The sequence below is a fragment of the Passer montanus genome, unplaced genomic scaffold (genome assembly GCF_014805655.1).
Source record: "Passer montanus isolate IOZ18808 unplaced genomic scaffold, ASM1480565v1 scaffold89, whole genome shotgun sequence".
In the NCBI taxonomy this organism is placed as follows: Eukaryota; Metazoa; Chordata; class Aves; order Passeriformes; family Passeridae; genus Passer; species Passer montanus.
The window spans coordinates 2,211,426-2,230,266 of record NW_024374256.1 but is presented as its reverse complement, the minus strand read 5'-3'; the positions used below and the strand labels follow the sequence as shown (position 1 = coordinate 2,230,266).

General features: G+C 47.3%; 1 protein-coding gene across 1 annotated transcript in view; it reads right to left on the bottom strand.

Annotated features, from left to right (window-relative positions):
• The window catches only part of CSMD2 (CUB and Sushi multiple domains 2), a 243,818-nt gene that overhangs the window by 134,305 nt on the left and 90,672 nt on the right, over positions 1-18,841 (bottom strand). Inside the window, exon 7 of the mRNA XM_039733794.1 lies at positions 4,717-4,829. Coding sequence (XP_039589728.1) covers positions 4,717-4,829 — 113 coding nt within the window. The remainder of the gene's footprint in view (positions 1-4,716; positions 4,830-18,841) is intronic.

The following is an 18,841-nucleotide window of genomic DNA, read 5'->3' as shown; positions in this document are numbered from 1 at the left end:
GACAGACATTCCTGTAGTGATTCTCCAGCTTTTTCCAAGCAAATACAGGAATAACGCCCCCAGTCCCAGCCCAACATTCCCTCCCAGGCAACAAAACCCAGGCAAATCCAAGTTTCCAAGGCCAAATTTGGATTTTGATTTGAATTTTCCAAGGATGTGGGCTGGGACTCTGCAGTCTCTAAGGCTCTGCTCTGTGGTTGAGCTTTGGGGCACAAGCAGTGATGGAGCAGCTTTACAAAATAATCCCCATTTTGGTGTTCTCCACAGCTTCCCACTGCACATCCCGTTATCCAGCCCCCAGGAATGTTCCCACTCTGCACACAAACAAAAGCTCAGCTCAGATGATTTGTGCACCACAAAGGGAATTTTTAGAGGCCAAGCAAAACTTCCCAAGCATTGGTGAACCCCACCAGAGCTGATGGTGGCACCATGGATGGGATGAGACATCCCTGGGAACTCCTCCATGAGGACACAGCAAACTGCAGGGATTTCCCCAGTGCTGAACATCCCAAATCCAGGAGAAGGCAGTGGAAGGTGCCAGAGAGTGCAATGAAAGAAATGTTGAGCTTTGGAGCAGCTTTACAAAATAATCCCCATTTTGGTGTTCTCCACAGCTTCCCACTGCACATCCCGTTATCCAGCCCCCAGGAATGTTCCCACTCTGCACACAAACAAAAGCTCAGCTCAGATGATTTGTGCACCACAAAGGGAATTTTTAGAGGCCAAGCAAAACTTCCCAAGCATTGGTGAACCCCACCAGAGCTGATGGTGGCACCATGGATGGGATGAGACATCCCTGGGAACTCCTCCATGAGGACACAGCAAACTGCAGGGATTTCCCCAGTGCTGAACATCCCAAATCCAGGAGAAGGCAGTGGAAGGTGCCAGAGAGTGCAATGAGAGGAATTTTAAGGTCTCTTCCAACCCAAACCATTCCAGGATTCTCTGGCACGGAGAAATTCATAATTTGGATACAGCCAGGCTTGGAAATTTTTCAGGGACACATTTCTAACCAAGGTTCTCCCAGAGCCATCCCATCCAAGGAACATCCCCTTCCAACCCCGTTCCTGATGGAAAACCTGGCTCCCAAACCCTTCAGCAATGGGGACAAGACACTCAGCACTGAGCACCAATCCCAAAATTCAGAGCCCAAGCTGCATCCCCAGGAAACATCTCCTCCCTTAATTGCACCGTGTCCCTTTCCAGGAGCATTGATAAAGATAAATTGGTGAAGATAAATTGATAAAGAGGGATCACTGCATCCTCTCCTCCTCATCCTTCATTCTGGAGCCCTAATGATGGAAGTCAGACTTTACAAATGACTCCATTTAGATCAGAACCAGGCACAGCAAAGCACCACTTGTTTTGTCCTTTTTATAAAAATTAAACAAATAAGAACAATTCTCCCACTCCCTGCCCTCAAAAATCTGGTATTTGAAAATCTACTTTGTTTGTAAATTGGAATGTGGAGCAGTACTACAAAGGACTGTGTCAGGATAATTGGATGAACAGAAACTCCTGTTTTCTGGAGGCTTTTGCTGCTCACACACATCCAACAGATCTAATGGAATACTCAGCATCCTGTCAGATTTGAGAGATGACATTACAAAGCTCTGCCAGCATGGCAGGCAGGCCGGGCTGTTCCTTTCAAACCACTTCGTGTTGCTCTAAATGAGGATTTAAGCAGACATTTATTTATTTTTAATTTGGAAAACAGCATTTCAGCAGCAACAACAGAAAAAAAATCTATTCCATGAAGCTCTGCTCTCCTTGTTGGGGGAATTGCTGTTAAATCCAGATCCTGCCTGGGTCTCTCCCTCCTGCTGAGATGATTCAGCAGCAGGATGCTCACAGGGGTTCTTGTTCTTGGAGGTGAAGAGAAACCCCCTCAAGTGCAACTCTTTGGAAAAATTCCTCTTTTGGCAGCCTGAGCAATGGATCTTCGGGAATCAGAGCCCGCACAAACACTAGGATTATCTAGAATTGCCCAGGAGACCCCACAGGTCGCATTCAGGAGCCAAAAATCCCTTTGGAACCCAAGGGTGTGATCCAGGATGAGGAGAAGGAGATCCAGGATGAGGAGGGGGAAGATCCAAGACAAAAAGGAGAAGATCCAAGATGAGGAATTGAAGATCAGGATGAAGAGTGGAAGATCCAAGATGAGGAATGGAAGATCAGGATGAACAGTGCAAGATCCAAGATGAGGAACTGAAGGTGCAAGATGAAAAGGGGAAGATTGAAAATGAGGGGAAGATCAAAAATGAGAAGGGGAAGATCCAAGATGAGCAGTGGGAGATCCAGGATGAGGAGCGAGAGATGAGGATGAAGAGGAGAAGACCTGTCCAAACTTAAGCCAAAGTGATCAATCCATGGGTAGAACTACAGATCTACCCATGGACAGATCTGCAGATCAAAGCCATGGATGGGGTTGGGAGCACCCTGGGATATTGGGACATCGCTGGCCATGGAGAGGGTGGAACTGGTTGGGATTTAAACCCATTCCAAACCATTCCAAGATTCCATGACACCCTCACAAAGCCATTTAATGTCTCTGGTGACCAGCAGAGAGCTCCCCAGCCCTCCCTGAAGGAGCAGCTCTGTCCTGTGCAGGGTTGGAGCTCATCCCATTTATCTTCCTGCCCGAGGGAAGGGAAGCGGCCGGGGCGGGGAGATCGATAAAAGCTGCAATTATGTGTTGGTAACAATCAGCTCCAGAGCAATTAGGGAGCCAAGTTCTGCCATAAAACATGTGCAGAGAGGGGCAGCAGCAGCCAGGGCAGCATTCCCATCTCTCCAATTCCAGCCCTGCATTTCCAGCCCCTCTGATGGCGGGGACACTTGAGGTGCTGCCACCTCACCTGATTAAAAAGTTCTGTATTATTTTCTTCCACCTTTTTGAGAAGACAGGATGGGGAGGAAATTGAAAAAAAAAATCTGTGCACATATTTCTTCCAGTCCCTTTGATTTCCTTACATGGGGAATGGGAAAAAAAGCATTTGCAAAAATCAAGATTCACCTTAATGAAAGGGAAAAGGGAAGGGTGAAATATTTAACTCTCCCAAGGAGGGAACAAAACGAATTTGCTGTATTCAACAACAACAACAACGAAAAAAAAACAAACCCTCTCCACAGCCTGATTGCATCTAACCTTGCTTTTACATTCCTAAAGTGATTTCCAAATGAGGGCACGGATTAGGGAGAGCAGAGAGGGAGCACACAGAGAAGGTGTTCTGCAAAACTCGGGATCAATTTAAACAAGCTGGAAGGGAAATTGTTTTCTTATAGATTATCAGCAAAGCCAGACCCCGTCCCAGAGGACAGAGGGGGTTCATAAATGATGTACAGACACGTCTCTGGAAAAGAGACAGCAAATTAGAGCCACCCTAAAGCCTCCCTTGCCTCCCTTGGCCGATCCTGATTCAGCTCTCCTGATGAAAAATGCATTTCAGCTGCTGTGCTTCCCGTGGAATGACATGGCCTGTTTTGTAGGGGTTTATCTCCAGTGAAATATTTATGTCCAGGCCAGGTTGTGGAAAGGGTTACAGGGAGGTTTTTAAAGTATCAGCATCTCCTGTCCTACAGATCCCACTGCCTGCCGAGCCTTCCCTCCTTCCCTGGGAATCTTCGCTGCTTGGCTGCTTGCTTTGCTGTTTTTTTAAGCATTGAAAGGCAGAAAGAAGCTGCTAAACACCACAAAACCAGCAGGAAAAACGAAGGCAGGTCCCTCTGGCAGCTGGGCCGAGGTCCTGCCTGGATTCCAGCTCAGAATGGGGAGTTCAGTTCATTTGCCAACACTCAATCCCCAGTTCATTCCCTCTGAGACGAGAACCCCCTGACATTTATCTGATCAGGGGAATGAGAACATTCATCCTGACTTTGCTATGGAGGGAAAAGGCTGACTCACACAGGGAAAAGATATCCAAAGGGAAGCTGCTTTTTCCAGGTGTTGGTGCTGCACAACAACAACAAAAGGTTTGGGGTGTTTTTTTCCTTGCAGTTGAAAGTCATTTACGGGTTCAAGGAAAGCAGGAAAGTTAAATAATGATTGAGGCCATGACAGCCCTGCTAAGAACAACCTGGGAACATCCAAACGAGGCAGCTCTATGGATTTATCCAAGGAAAATCCTCTTCCTTTCCCTTGCCTCCTCTCCAGAGCTTTTTCCCAGCAAAAGCCTCTTGAGAGCAAACCTGCAGAGCTCCCCTGAGCCCAGCCTTGGGACCCAAAACCATTCCTGCTCCTTCTTTGCTCTCCTGGATCCTGCCTCCAGAGCCAGTGCACCCACAACTCCTTCAAAAACATCCCAGGGAGTGGTGGGAACACTTCCAAGGAATCCACTCAATCCATTCTGGTCCCACCTGCACAGCCAAAGGATCTCCTGTCCCTCAACAGCAGCTGAACGTCTCCATCCTGAAATCTTTACCCCAACCCTGAATTCTGCCCTGTGAGGGTGGAAAGGGGCTGAGATGGATTTCCCAGAGAAGCCCCTGGGTTCCTGACAGTGTCCAAGGCCAGGCTGGAGAGGAATTGGAGCACCCTGGGACAGTGGAGGTGTCACTGGATGGGTTCTAAGGTCCCTCCCAACCAAACCAGGCTGGGTTTTTCTATGAAACCACACTTTGGGGGATTCCAGCTGGAAAATGACAGCAGCAGGACCATGCAGGGAGGCAGCCGGGGTGGGTGAGGCCAGGCAAGGGCATTTATTTATCCCTCCTTACCTTGGTACTGGGCACTGAAGCCCTTCTGCCTGTGGTTGCCATCGGAGGTGAAGTGCAGCCGCAGCCAATTTTTACTGCTGATCACAGGGGCAGGCAAATTCATCCCAGTGAACCTGCAAGAGAGCAAAGCAGCACAGCCACGTCAGGAGCTGCAGTGACACCCCAAAGCCACCTGAAGCCACGCCAGGACCAGGAGTGACACCCCAAACCCAGCTCTGCAGGCCATCCTGCTCCCCCAGGAGTTTGGGAACTCCTCTCTGGGTACCACACAGCCAAGGAGAGCATCCTCCCCACTCCAGGGCTGCTTCCAGCCCCACATTCCTGCTGGGATTCCCATCTGAGAGCTCTGTTTGTAATGACAGAGGTTCCCAGTCCTTTTTCCTAAGGCAAAGAACATTCCCAAGCTCATCTCTTCACATTTGGTTAACCCCACTCCAAAATCTATTTATTTTAACTCAGGAAGGGAAAGGGTGGCGATAATCTCTTTATTTTTTATTTTATTTATGACCAATCCCAACCTGAGGAAGATAGCAGCCAGCAACAGAGGTGGGCAGCTCTAGAGCCCAGCAGCAGCCCTTCATATCTCCTCGTAATTTTATTTCCTTTAAAATATGATGTTGTTTGCTTCATTTAACTCCAGCTCACAATTCCTGGCTGAGTTTTGTCCCAAACCAAGTTTTAGACTGGAACACTTCAGACTCAGACTGAGGTCCACAATGGTGACATTCACCACTGGGGACATGAATGCTCTCTCTGTTCCTGCTAATGAAAGTTAATTATTTTAATCCCCAATTATCACTTACTTTAAAATTACTACAATTTCAACACCCACTATTGGCATTCCAACATCTTTTATTGGTATCCAAAACCTTTTATTGCCATTCCAACACCTTTTATTGCCATTCCAACACCAATTTTTGCCATTCCGATGTTCTTTTTTGACATTCTAACACCCCCTGCTTTTTTTAATGAAGGCAAAAGGATCCTGGGAATCTGTTCCATCTGAAGGGTAATTCAGATTTGATTATTAAACATTTCTTAGCAGCAGATCTGACAGCCCATGGAGCATCTGAAGAGTCCTTCAGTCACCCAGCCCATCCAGAGGTGACCTCAGCTCCTCCAAGTGGGAGCCAGGCTGGAATTGGCAGCATTAATTAATGGCAGAGGGGCTGCCCTGTGCTCCCAGCCCGTTAATGAGCTGGCAGGGTGATTAGTGCATAACTGAAGCATCTCTGCCACCTACAGTACAATCCAAACCCTGGATTATCCCATGCCTGGATCCTGAAGTGCTCTGAGATGATTCAAGACTGGGATTTGAGGTTGTTCCCAATCATTTCTCCATGGATTGTCTCCATCCCTGTTCCCCAGCCCTTTCAGGAGGAAGAGGTGGAACAGAAATAGATCCCATTTTTGCCATCCTTGGGGAACTCCAAGGCAGCTGAACCCATTGAACTGGAAACTTTCTCAAAGAACTGAGTTCAAACAAACAGATTTGGGGCTGAGATCAAACATGGGATGCCTCAAACCCACCCTGAGGAAGTTCCCCTGGCTGGTTGTTATGACAACACCCTTAAACTTAATGCTCTCACCCCCCAGGGGCCATTCCATTGCTCATTCTGCAGCAGCAAACCCCTCAGAAACAATCTTTAGCTATGCAGAGCCAAATTTCCTTTTCACAGATGTAATACAACTGCCTGAGATAAAAAACAGACAACAATGAACCAAAGCTGCCTGAATGAGGCTCAACTTCTCCTGTCCTCCATCCCTGGTTTTGGTCTTGATCAGCACATCCTTGAGGGGTGGATTCATCCCAAACCTGAGATATTCTTCCTTTGTGTGACACCGAAGCCTCGACATTAAACAAAATTCCTTTATTCAAAACAGGGAGGGGTTAATGCCATCAAAACTCCTCTTTTTGAGACAAAGCACTGAAGTGAGGCCTTCCCAACTCTTTTATTTCTTTCCTTGCTCTCTCACTTCCCACTGAATCCAGGCATTAAATATTTATCCCATTCCCTCCCCTGGCACAATTAGTATGGCTGTACATGGCTGGCACTGATTACTCTGCATTCACGTCCCATTATCTATTTACAATCCCAATTCCTGCTTTAATTTGTTTCCACGCAGAGAGGAAGAAAAGGAAGGGGAAAAAGAAATCAATAAAGTGTCACAAAGTGAGGCAGAAGCAATGGAGGAGCAGGAGGAGATGTTTGCACATGGATTTTGAGCACCTTGAAATTTGATTATCATCAATTTGGCCATTAGTTCTTCTTAAATGGACCCAGATACGATGAGAACTCCTGGTGTGGATGCTGCAAAACCAGTGCAGGAGTCAAAGTCGTGACTAAAGGCAGGAGTTCCATCTGAAATCCTGATATTTCAGGTAAAATATGTGGAGATGGTGGATTTAAACATGAATTTGAAGGAGCCCTGGTGATTTGGTGCTGCCCAGAACTGGGGTGCAGTCAAACACCAGCTCCAAATCAAAGCAAAGGACATCACCGGGGATGTTTTATCTTTTTTTCCCCCCATGGAACTGATTTTGTTGATTTAATTAAACCTCTCTGTTCATTTAATCTCTGTTTTGACACCCCTTTGGATCTCTGCTGATAATCCCTAACAGCAGCCAGGCTGGGTCCTGGCTCCTCCTGGAGCCTCCACCACAAATTTTGGGTGAATCTCCTGGAAATTTCATCTTCCTGGAGATCAGATCCACCTTTTCCTTCCCTGGCTGTGTTTAATCCAAAGCGAGACCCACTAGAGTAGCTGGGAGGAGGAGCAGGAACAGGAGGAGCAGGAGGAGGAGGAGCAGGAGGAGGAGGAGCCAACGGGAGATCCCAGCAGCTTTTCCATGGATGAAGGAGCCAAGGGGAGATCCCAGCACCATTCCCATGGATGGAAGAGCCAAGGGGAGATCCCAGCACCATTCCCATGGATGGAGGAGCCAAGGGGAGATCCCAGCAGCTTTTCCATGGATGGAGGAGCCAAGGGAGATCCCAGCAGCTTTTCCATGGATGGAGGAGTCAAGGCTAGCAGTCAACACAAAATCCAAGGAGAAGAACACACCTGGATCACCCCTGGAATGCCCAGGAGAGGCTGGAGCAGCTGGGATAATGGAGTGTGTCCCTGCCCATGGATGGGGTGGCACTGGATTTAAGGTCCTTCCCAACCCAAATTCCCAATTCCATTCTGGAATTCCATGATCCACAATTGGATTTCGTGCTGTGGTTCCTCAGTTTAACCAGAATTGTTGAGGACACAGAACTGAGCCCAGCCCAAATTTCATTCTGAGCTCCACCCCCAGCCCACTCTGAACCTCCTTTTCCCTCCCAGCTTTTATTCCACTGATATCCTGCCAATTCTGACTCATTTCCCACTCACTACAACTCAGGGACACCTCTCAGCAGCTCTTCATCTCCCTGTGTATTATTATTCACTTCACCTGTATTTTTAACTTTTCATCCAAACCTCTCCTCAAATTATCAGGAGAGCTGTACCATTAATTCTGAACATCTTATTTGAGCTTGTCTGCTCTCTTAAACAAAATATACTTAAGCACCTCTAGACCTCATTTCTGGGTCGCGGGAGACTTCTCCTCACTGTGGACTTTTACAAGGAAAATGAATCATTAGATGAGTTATTGTTCCTCCCGTGCTGCTGCAGGGATGGGAGGAGCACTCCTGCACCTTCACATGGCTCTTGAAAACATCCCAGTGGGGAACTCCAACCTTAAAACATTCCAGGGAGGAAGGGGCTGGGAGGCCTGGAGGGGGCACATCCTTGCAAGGACTGCTCCCAGAAGTTCCTCTGCCTTGTTTGTGGCGTGGTTTTTTACACAATTCCCTACAAGCAGAGGAGTTCCATCAGCCAAGCTGCTGCTTCCCAAGGCGTGTGGGTTGTTATGAATAGAAAGTTGTATTTTTTTTTTGAGTTTCAGAGTCGGAAACAAGTCAGACCAGTCAGACCTCTTTGGTTTCGCTGCCGGAGAGGGGCTCCTCAATTACCTGTTAATGGCTGGTGATTAACCATTGTCCCCCTGATGCTGGCCGCTTGCCAGAAACAAACACAGGGACAGACCCTCCAAATAGGAAGAAAATAGCAGTGACATCAGAGCCAGTATGCAGATGAGAAATGCATTGCGCCCTGAATTTTTACAGTTTTACAGTTTTTACAGGAAAAACCCCTAAAATCACGAGCCAACAAGTGACTTAAGTGACGTCTAAGGATGGGAGCGTAGTCCCGTACCTGCTTGGATCCTTTTTGCTTCTCACCCTAACCTCAAAAGATGCTGATTAAAGAGATGCCCCGGGGTGTTAAACAAACAAGCAGGAATCTACGACTCTTCCCTGAGGACAGAATCCCCAGCTCTGTCTGCAGACCAGCGGACAAAGCTGCATCACCCTCCTTCTCCGTGCCACGCCTGGGAGCAGCGGCGGCGTGGGCGCAACCCGTGGATTTCTCCCCACCTGAGCTGATTCTTCTTAATAAAGGCATTAAAAAAGGAGAAAGATCTCCTGCCCATTTATTTCGTGGGTGATGTGGGGTCTGTCCCTGCACCTCCTGAGGCACTTGCAGGCTCTGGAGCCATGTGAAGGTGCAGGAGTGCTCCTCTCATCCTGCAGCAGCAAAGGAGGAACAATAACTGACCTAATGATTCATTTTCCATGTAGAAGTCCACAGTGAGGAGAAGTCTCCTGCGACCCAGAAATGAGGTCTAGAGGTGCTTAAGTATATTTTGTTTAAGAGAGCAGACAAGCTCAAATAAGATGCTCATTCATTAATTAATGGCACAATACAAGGTCAGGCTGTGGAGCTGCCCACAGAGGTTTGGAGCTGCCATCCCTGCAGGTGTCCAGGGCAGGTCTGGATGTGGCTGGGGACAAGAACTGGTGACAAGTTGGCCTGGGTGACCTTGGAAGGCTTTTCCAACCTCAATTATCCCAGAAAGGAAAACGGGTTCTTCCTCCCCCTGTGCCAGTGCTGCAGCCACAGGGAGACCTTTGTGCTCCCGTAATTAAAATAATTAAATTATGATTGCCACCCTCGCTGCTAATTACCCCAATAAAAAGAAGCCAAGTGACAGAACCAAAGCACTTCCCACACCCTCCCACCCTGAAACCAGAGCTTGGTTCCAGTCACACCACAGTGAGGTGACAAACACGATTAGATTTATTCCATTCAGAGCCAACCACCCCTAATTCAGCACAAGAAAATGCAACTGAGGCTCTCTAATGCCTCACTGCAAATCGTCCCCCCAAACTTGCTACAGCTTTATTAGAATTTCCTCTGAAGCCTGGATATCAGAGCTGCAGAGATTGTTTTCCCCGGGCAGGCAGGGGGAGATGTGCTGATAAGGAGCAGGGCTGTGTTTATCAGCGGATAAATAACAACCAGCCCTCCGCGCAGGGCAGCCTCCCTCCCTAACAATGCACTTAAATTCCATTAAACCTGGATTTTACTGCCAAACGAGCCTGGGGAGGCAGCGAGGGGGATGTTTCAGCCCAGTAAAATCTGCAGAGGGAGCCCAAGAAGCTGCAGGGGAGATTGTGGAGCTGCATCCTGGCGCTTTTCCAGCTCACCGGGCACAGGAGTCGCTCCCTTTGGGGAGCGGAGCACAATCAGGTCACCCCAGCTGCGCTCCCAGACACAGGAGGGGCTGAGCTGATCCCGGCTGCCTCCAGGATGTCACATTAATAATGGAAGAGGCTCACTGGAAGTGACAAACTCGGTGGAAGTGACCCTGCCTGGTGGCAGCTCTGTCGGATTAAGGCCTTTTCTGACCTGGAGATGGGGCAGCTGAGATGCATTTCAAAAACTTTTTTATTCCGTTTTCATTTCAAAAGTAAGACAATAGAAGTGTTACAATTCACACTATCACAATCAAAAACCAACTATTTCCTTGTCAAAATACCATTAGTATTTCTTAACCTATCAACTTTTACCACACCATACTACAAATACCTTAAAACCATTCATCTAAAATTACCCTTCATAAATCCTAATACATCTTTTATAATTCCATTTCTCCAAAATATCTAGTCTTTTTTACAAGACCATCCTTTAAAACTTATTTCTTATTCAATTTGTCTCTCAACCACATCTATCCTATTTCACATTTCTAAAGTCAACGTTTACATACAAATACACACCGTGTGAACCTTCTGTCAGGTTTTAAGAATTTTTTACAAATCCATTCCCCAAATTAGCTCCTCCAGGGTCACACCAGGCGTGGGTTCAGCCCTGTCCTGTTCTCTCTTCCAGCCTGTCTCTCCTGTCAGGCATTAATGTGACATTAAACCAAAGTTGTTTCCAGCCCCTCTGCTCAGTCCCCAGCGCCTGAGAGAAGGAGTTTCCCCAACCAACCCACATTTCCAGAGCCAGGATTCAGCTTTTCCACCACAAAAAGGCATCATTTAACTGGAAAATCGGTGGGGAAATATTCCAGCAGCAGCCAGGATGGACAGAGCAGGGATGTGCCCATGGAATGAAAATCCTGGCACGAGCACAGGAATCCCTCCCATCAGAAGTGTCACTGTCTCCAGTATAAGCCAGTAATAATTAAAGCCCCCCGAGGTGGCTGCAGGGCCAGTGGGAGGCAAAGAAATCATTCAGTTCCTCTCCAAGGTCATCCAAGGAAATAAGGGCTCCCTAAAGATTCCCCAAGCTGAAATATCCATGGCCTGGGTGTTGTAACTCCAGAAAAAAGAGAGAGGGAGATCAAATATTGGGAGAGCTCTGGGAGGGAGCTACAAAAGGCAGGAAATCCAGCGTTAAGTCAAACATTGGAACCGATTCAAAAGGAGCAGAAGGGAGGAGGGAAAGCTGCAGATAAGGATTGTCTCACACGGGGACGTGTTTACTTTATTAATTCCCGATCCCGCTCTCCTCCGAGCAAGGTGAGAGGATTGGGCAGTGTGAAAAATGCCATCCATTTGTGTTAAAATTTTAGATGTTTAATAGTAATAAAAATGAGGACAATAAGAATTTGGACAGATAAAAAGTTAGGACAATAAAATATAATGAAAAGCAAAGAATTATGGATGTCCAGGTGCTTTGCTCTGCTACAAAGCACATTTTGCTAACGAAGGATTAATCCTTAAAAGCAACGGCCTATTGCATGTTGATAGATTTCCTACATGATTCAAACATTCCTTTCAAACTGGGGTGTTTCTGCTTGTGAAAAATGCCTATTTTATGACTGGCTGTTTGCAAATATTCAAATGAATATTATATGTGTTATGTTAGAAAGTTATGCTGTAGTAATTTTCTTAAGTAGAGTGGTAAATATAGTTTTAGGTTAAATACAGTTTTAGGTTAGAACATAATGCTAAAATAGGAACTGTGCTAGGTAAGACACTTTTTTAAAAGAAAGGACTTGCACCAGCTAGCAGCCACAGGACACCTAAATCTTTCAGAGAAAAAGAATTTATTGCCCCATTATCAAGTAACTAACTTCTTGCCACCTTGCTCAGCCCTGAAGATGCTGTCAGGATTCAGAAGAAGTTGACACCGACCAGACAGAACCCTTTCTTTGAATGGAATTTATGCATCATGGATGAGGTGTATGAATGTGCAACCGGCTGTTGCTTTTAAGGGTTAATCCTCTGTTAATGTGGGTCCTTTTTCGGGCTTATTTTGCCCACAAAGAGGTACCTGGACCGTCTGTAAGTCTTTGTTTTTATTGTCTCGTATTGTCTTAAATCCTAATTGTCCAAATTTTTATTATTCTAATTATATTGCTATTTTTATAACCACTTTATTACTATTAAACTTTTAAAATTTTAAAAACAAATGACTGGCATTTTTCACAGTGTTTAGCTTCAGCTTCCCCCCTCATCTTGTAGATCCATCTTCTGTCATTTCTCGAGTCTGCATTTTCCCAATGAGGAGGCAATAATCCTTCTCTTAGAATCCTGCTGTATCTCCATCCAGAGAGGATAATGAGAAGAATTTCTTGGTTATATTTTCTATTTCTTGGGTCAGTTACAGAAAGTATCTTACATCACACAGTTTCTCTTTTAATATTATGTTATAACCTAAAAACTCTATTTACCACCACAAAAAAAAGCTTAATCTCCAACATAACCCATATAATATTAATTTTAATATTTGTGAAGAGCCAGTCATACAACATACATTTTTCACAGGCAGGAATGAACCAAAAGCTGGGAATCTTCCCCAGCAGGGATCTGTGGTCACATGCAGGGGTCAGCACCTAATTCCCCGTGGCACCGAGGGGACCTGGCCAAGGTGACACAGCTGGGGTGGCCCCGAGCCCAGGGCTGGCTCTGCTCAGCTCCAATCTGCTGCAGTCTAGACATGCCTGGGGTCACACCTTGCTCTGGAAAAGTCATCTCACATGCTGATTTGTCTGTGTTTTCTGCATGGAAAATATTCCTGGCCCCATTTTTTTAAGCTTCCTTTTTTTTTTAGGTTTTTTTTTTAGGGTTTTTTTTTTTTTTAGTTTTTTAGGGGTTTTTTTTGTCATCGTTGTTTTTCTTTTTTTTGTGTGTGTGTGTGTTTTGGTTTTGGATTGTTTTTGGATTTTTTTGGGTTTTTTTGGTTTTTTTTTTTGTGTGTGTGTGTGTTTTGGTTTTGGATTGTTTTTTGATTTTTTTTTGGTTTTTTTTTGTGTGTGTGTGTGTTTGGGTTGGGGTTTTTATGTTTGGTTGGTTTGGGGTCTTTTTTTGGTTTTTTTTTTCTTTTTTCCCCCCTCAGGTCCCGCATTCACCCAGATAGCAGGGCCTGGAGGATTAAAGGTGAGCATTTCAGCAGCTCCTCACAATTTACTCATGCCACCAAGTGCAGCAGCACCCCCAGCTTGTCTCTGACCCCTCTCAACTCCAGGGAGCACCAGACACAAAGGCTTCTCCCTCCTATGCCTCAACCCTGCCCTTACAAAAATCCATTTTTTCCCCAGAATCCCAGCGTGGTTTGGTTGGAAGGAGCTCAAGGATTACCCAGCCCCACCCCACCATGGCAAGGGCCACCTTCCACCAGAGCAGGGTGCTCAGAGCTCCTTCCTTCCCCTCACAAGGGCAGCTTGTTGCTGATTTACACTAAAAAAATAAAAGACAGCACCAACAGAGATTATCTGGGATCACCGAGATGAATTTTTATGAGGGAACAAAGCCTGGGTAATGATGATGTTGAAGGAGCAGCCTTTTGCTCCAAATGGTCCCCCTGGTAATTCCTGCAGTGTCTCCACAAGTTTAATACACGGGATTATTGCAGGGAAGTCTCTCAGAACGAAGCAGATCCTTAACTTGCTTTGACATTGTCATTTTACACTGCATTATTCCACGGGAGACCTGCAAAGCAATAAATCCTTCCTCTGCCAGGATGTGGGAGCCCTGTGAGAGGTGCCAGCAACAAATTGTTCAGCTAAATTCTCATTTCTGCCCCGAATTCCACCTTGTCCTCAATGACTCTTCAGAAAAAAAAAAAAAAAAGTCACCTGCTTAAAGCCTACAGGAAGCTCTGAGATTTCATTCCCTGATAAACTCATGCTGGAGCTTTAATTTAAAGCAGCAGGGACAAGAAAGGTGCTTTTCAGTAACTTCCACTCCATGAAACTATCAGAGAAATAAAACTTTGTTTTTCCTCTTTTACTCCTTTCCAACCCAGCTTTGGCTCTTCCTGCCAAGAAAGACATTGTGAAAAGGTTTGCAACGTTCTATTTATTTAGGGAGCTACTGAGTAACTCCAGCAGGAGAACATAAAACAAGCCTGGCCTTATCATTTTGGGTGAATTCTTCAGAAAAATCCATTTTCAATGTGTTTGCTATTGAGAGAATTGCTGGATTTCACCACAAGTGAATGAATTGTGGTTTCTGAGGATCAAGTGGCACCTTCTCAGAAGTGAGTCCATCCAATCATTCCAGCACCCACCCAGCAGCAACTCCTTTGGAGATTCCCTGCGTGAGAGCTCTCAGGAAAGGGGAAAAAAACCTCATTTTAAATTCCACCTGCCCCTGTGCTCCTACCTCCAGGCAGCCAGGAATTCCCAGGTGGGTTTATCAAGTTCCCAGGTGGGTTTATCAGGTTTCCAGGTGGGTTTATCAAGATCCCAGGTGGGTTTATCAAGTTCCCAGTGAAGTTTGTTTCCTCCTTAGACAAAAGGTGCCTGATGCACTCTGGCCATTACAAAATGCTCATTAAAATCTCCACACTGTGCACAACTCCTATTTCACACCCCAGACAGGGCACAGCCTGCCAAATCCCAAAAAAACCTTCCACCTGCCACTGGTAAAACATGGGAAGGAGGCAGAGAATCAGCCAAGGTCACACAGATGGATTGGAGCAAACTGTGGAGTCCAGAAAAACCCATAAATCTGAGGGGTTTGCAGGAAACCCTGTAAATCTGAGGGGTGATTTCACCTCCAGAATGCTCCACAAATCCTGGGGAAGAACCTGAAGCTCTCTGCTCCACCCAAAGCTGGGAGGAGGGGGTGGAATTTGTTAATTCAGGCAGTTTCACGCTGTCTGCTTGGTATCAATGGGTTTAGCTGGTGGAGTTGGACACAGGAGGAGCAGAGATTTCACTGGCACAAATCCCAGGGCAGCCTCTGCCAGGAACAGCTGCTCCCTGTCTGGGAGAAGCAGAGCCATTCTTCTTCCCAAAGTCTTACAGAACCAGCAAGAAAGGACTCAGAGCTGAGTGCCAGGAGCTGGGGACAAACCCAGCATGGCCAGGGACACCAGGAGAGGGCCTTGGGGAGGAGCAGCCAGGGGTGGGATGGTCACAGGGAGAGTGGGACAAACCCAGCATGGCCAGGGACACCAGGAGAGGGCCTTGGGGAGGAGCATCCTGGGGCTGATGGATCCTAGGGAGAATGGGACTCTCCAAGGATTTCATCTGTACTCCTGAAAGCAGCAGATGATCACACAAAATGTTCGTTTTACAGGAGATCCTGCTCTGCCCTTGGAATTCCTCGGAACAAATCCACCCTGATCCAAACCTGGTTTTTCTCCTTCAGTCAGTTTTTCTTTAGTTCAAACAAAAATTATTATTTTATGGAGCCCTGGACAATTGCAGGTGAAAGTACTGCAGAGAGGGCAGCTATAAAAAAAATGTTGTTAATATTTGAAGGACAATCAACACAAAAAAATGGAAAAAAAACCCCAATTGTTCCAGTTGTCCATCAAACTGTGAGCAGCATCCTGTACCTGTGGGTACAGATCACCCTTCATTATGACAACTCTATCAAAGTGCACTTGAGTCATTTCATATTTGCTGTGTCACAGTTACATTATCAACAAGTACGAGCAGAAATGGATTTTTACAGCCAGGAGATTAAATTACACACCCTCCCCTCGCTGCCTCTCTCATGAAAATCCCTGTTACAAACAGCAGGTGAGTTAGAACACAAAGCAAGGCGGTGTTTGGTCTGTTCTGTTGACAAATATTACCCAAATATCAACCCCAAACCTCAGCGGGCAGCAGAGGGAGGTCACCTCCCTATCAAGGAAAAGCAGGCAGTGAATTCCACCTGAACACAGCTGCTCTCAGGAAATATTCCTGGGATCAGCCCTCTTGAACCTTTGTTATCTCACCTGCCCACATCTTATCTGGGGACTCAGCACTCCCACATTTGCATGCAGCATTTCAAGTCACTCCTCCCAAATCAGCTCCTTATCAGCTCCAGCGTCCCCTGCCCTCGCTCACAGGTGGCTCTGCTGTCCTTTATGTCCCTCCCTGCTGTGTGGGTGCCACCAGAGCCAGGCTCCACCTGAGGAGAGCTCAGGATAAAGCAGACGGACGATGGTGACAAGGCCCAAGTGTGGGAGGCCATGGCCACCACCTGCTGATGGCACAGGGAGGGATCCTTCACTTCAGCTCATCAGTTCTGCATCCCCAGCCCAGAGAGGGAACAGGGACAGCCACGAGCCATCTGTGACCTGGCAAGGTGATGGCCTTGGTCACACCACTGAAGAACGTGGCAAAATTCATTTCCTTGTGAATGAAACACAGAGAGAGCTCTGGAACAGCTTCACCTGGGGATCAGCCCCATAAACTCATTTGGGGGGATGAATCCCACAGTCCCAGAGTGGGGCAGGTTTATGGGGCCACAGAGGGTCACCTGCTCCTGCAGGGCCACCCCAGGGCACAGCAGTGTGTGCAGAGGCTCTGGAACAGCTTCACCCAGGGATCAGCCCCATAAACTCATTTTGTGGGGATGAATCCCACAGTCCAGAGCGGGGCAGGTTTATGGGACCACAGAGGCTCAGCTGGTGCCACCTCAGGGCCAGCCCAGGGCACAGGGCCCAGCAGTGTGTGCAGAGGGACCCCATCCCCAGGGAGGGACAATCCCCAGCCAATCCTCCCTGGGCTCTGTTCCAGTGCCCACAGGGCAGCTCTGCCTCCTGGGCAGGGAATTGCTGGGCACAGGCCCTGCCCGTGGCTCTGGGGCCATTGCTGGGCCTGGAGCAGAGCCTGGGCCTGCTCTGACCTCCCTGCAGACAGGGACAGACGGGGGACACAGGGACACACAGGGACACACAGGGATGGACAGGGACACAACAGGAACATTCAGGACAGACAGGGACACTCAGGGACAGCCAGAAACAGACAGGGATACTCAGGGACACCCAGGGATGCACAGGGATGGACAGGGACCCAGCAGGGTCAGATGGGGACACACAGGGACACTCAGGGTCACAACAGGACACTCAGGGCTGAGGGACCCTCTCAGCATCTCCTCAGCCCCAGCTCCCTCAGCCTTTCCTGCTCCAGGCCCTTCCTCAGCTCCACAGCTCTCCAGGAGCTCCTGGCCCTGCTGTCCAGAGGATCCCAGAGCTGGACAAGCACTCCAGATGTGCCTCTAGGGCTGACAATTTATATTTTTTAATTCTCACTGAAGACAACAACCTGGAGCGCAGTTGATCCCACCTGCCCCACATGAAGCCACTCCTGCCTTCACTCCTTCCTCAGAGGACAAAAACCCCAGAAATGCTCTTGGTTCCCTTCTCCCAGAGGTCCTGGGGTGGACAATAACAATAAAAATATGCCTGCAGAGCTTTCAGCCTCAAAGCCTGATTTTCCAGGCGCTCTCCTGCAGTTCCTCTGTAATGGCATTTTTTATGGCCTGGCCGAAGGAACCTAATCTTGCAATTATTCCATTTAATGCCATGTAATGGCTGGGCAGCTTCCTGGGATATGAGAAAGGAGAAGTGTGGTATAATTGCATTAAAGTGGGAAACAGGAGTAACTACTCACACTAAAAAGGATGAGGAATAAAAGGCAACATGGTGTGAATTGTAGAGAAAGGAATGGGTTTATGACATGCAGCTGAAGGTCTGGAAGCTTTTGAGAGGCACCATTCCCCTCAGGACAATAAAGGACGAAAAGGAGAGAGCTGGGAGCATAAAATCCACAGGGCTTGCAAAAGGGATAAATTGGGTTTGAGGACAGAGTGAGCAGGTCAAGGGCAAGGCACCTCCAGGGAGATTCTCCTGGTGCACTGCAGCATTCCCAGGAGAACCTGGCAGCACAAGGTCCTAAAGATGGGGAACAACTCCTGAGCAGCCCCAATTCCTAGGACAAAGACCTCCCTGATCCCTCACCTCACAGCATGAAAAAGGAGAGGGGAAAAATAAAAAGGGAATAAAAGTTATTGTTTGAAAACCATTGGGGTGACCCTCAGCAGTGCAGGAGGGATGGCAGTGGGTGATGAATTCCCGAGGGGAAGGGCTCCTCACCCCAGCTTGCAAAAGCCAAAAGTCAAGTGTCCCAGGCTCTGGAATTCAGGCACAATGAGGATTCAAGGAATTCTCAAGGAATGGAGGGAAAGGATTTTACCTTAACAGAAAAAAAAAAAAAAAAAAAGCAGGGGGGAAGGACGTCCCATGTGTTCCACATCTTCCAACCCATTCCATGATTCCATGGGTCTATTCCCCTTTGCTTTGCGTGAGGAAAAACAACAAAACCAGCTGAGACACCAAGATTGGGCTGAAGGGAGCCACCTGAGCTACACAGGGACCTGCTGGGATCCAAACAGAGCTTCTGAGCTCAGCTCTACACACCTGAGAGCACCTGCACCTGTAATAAATGCAAAAATTCACCCATATACCACCAGATTATAAAATACAGTATTTTCTATTCACCTTGGGACTTCTAAGGCCC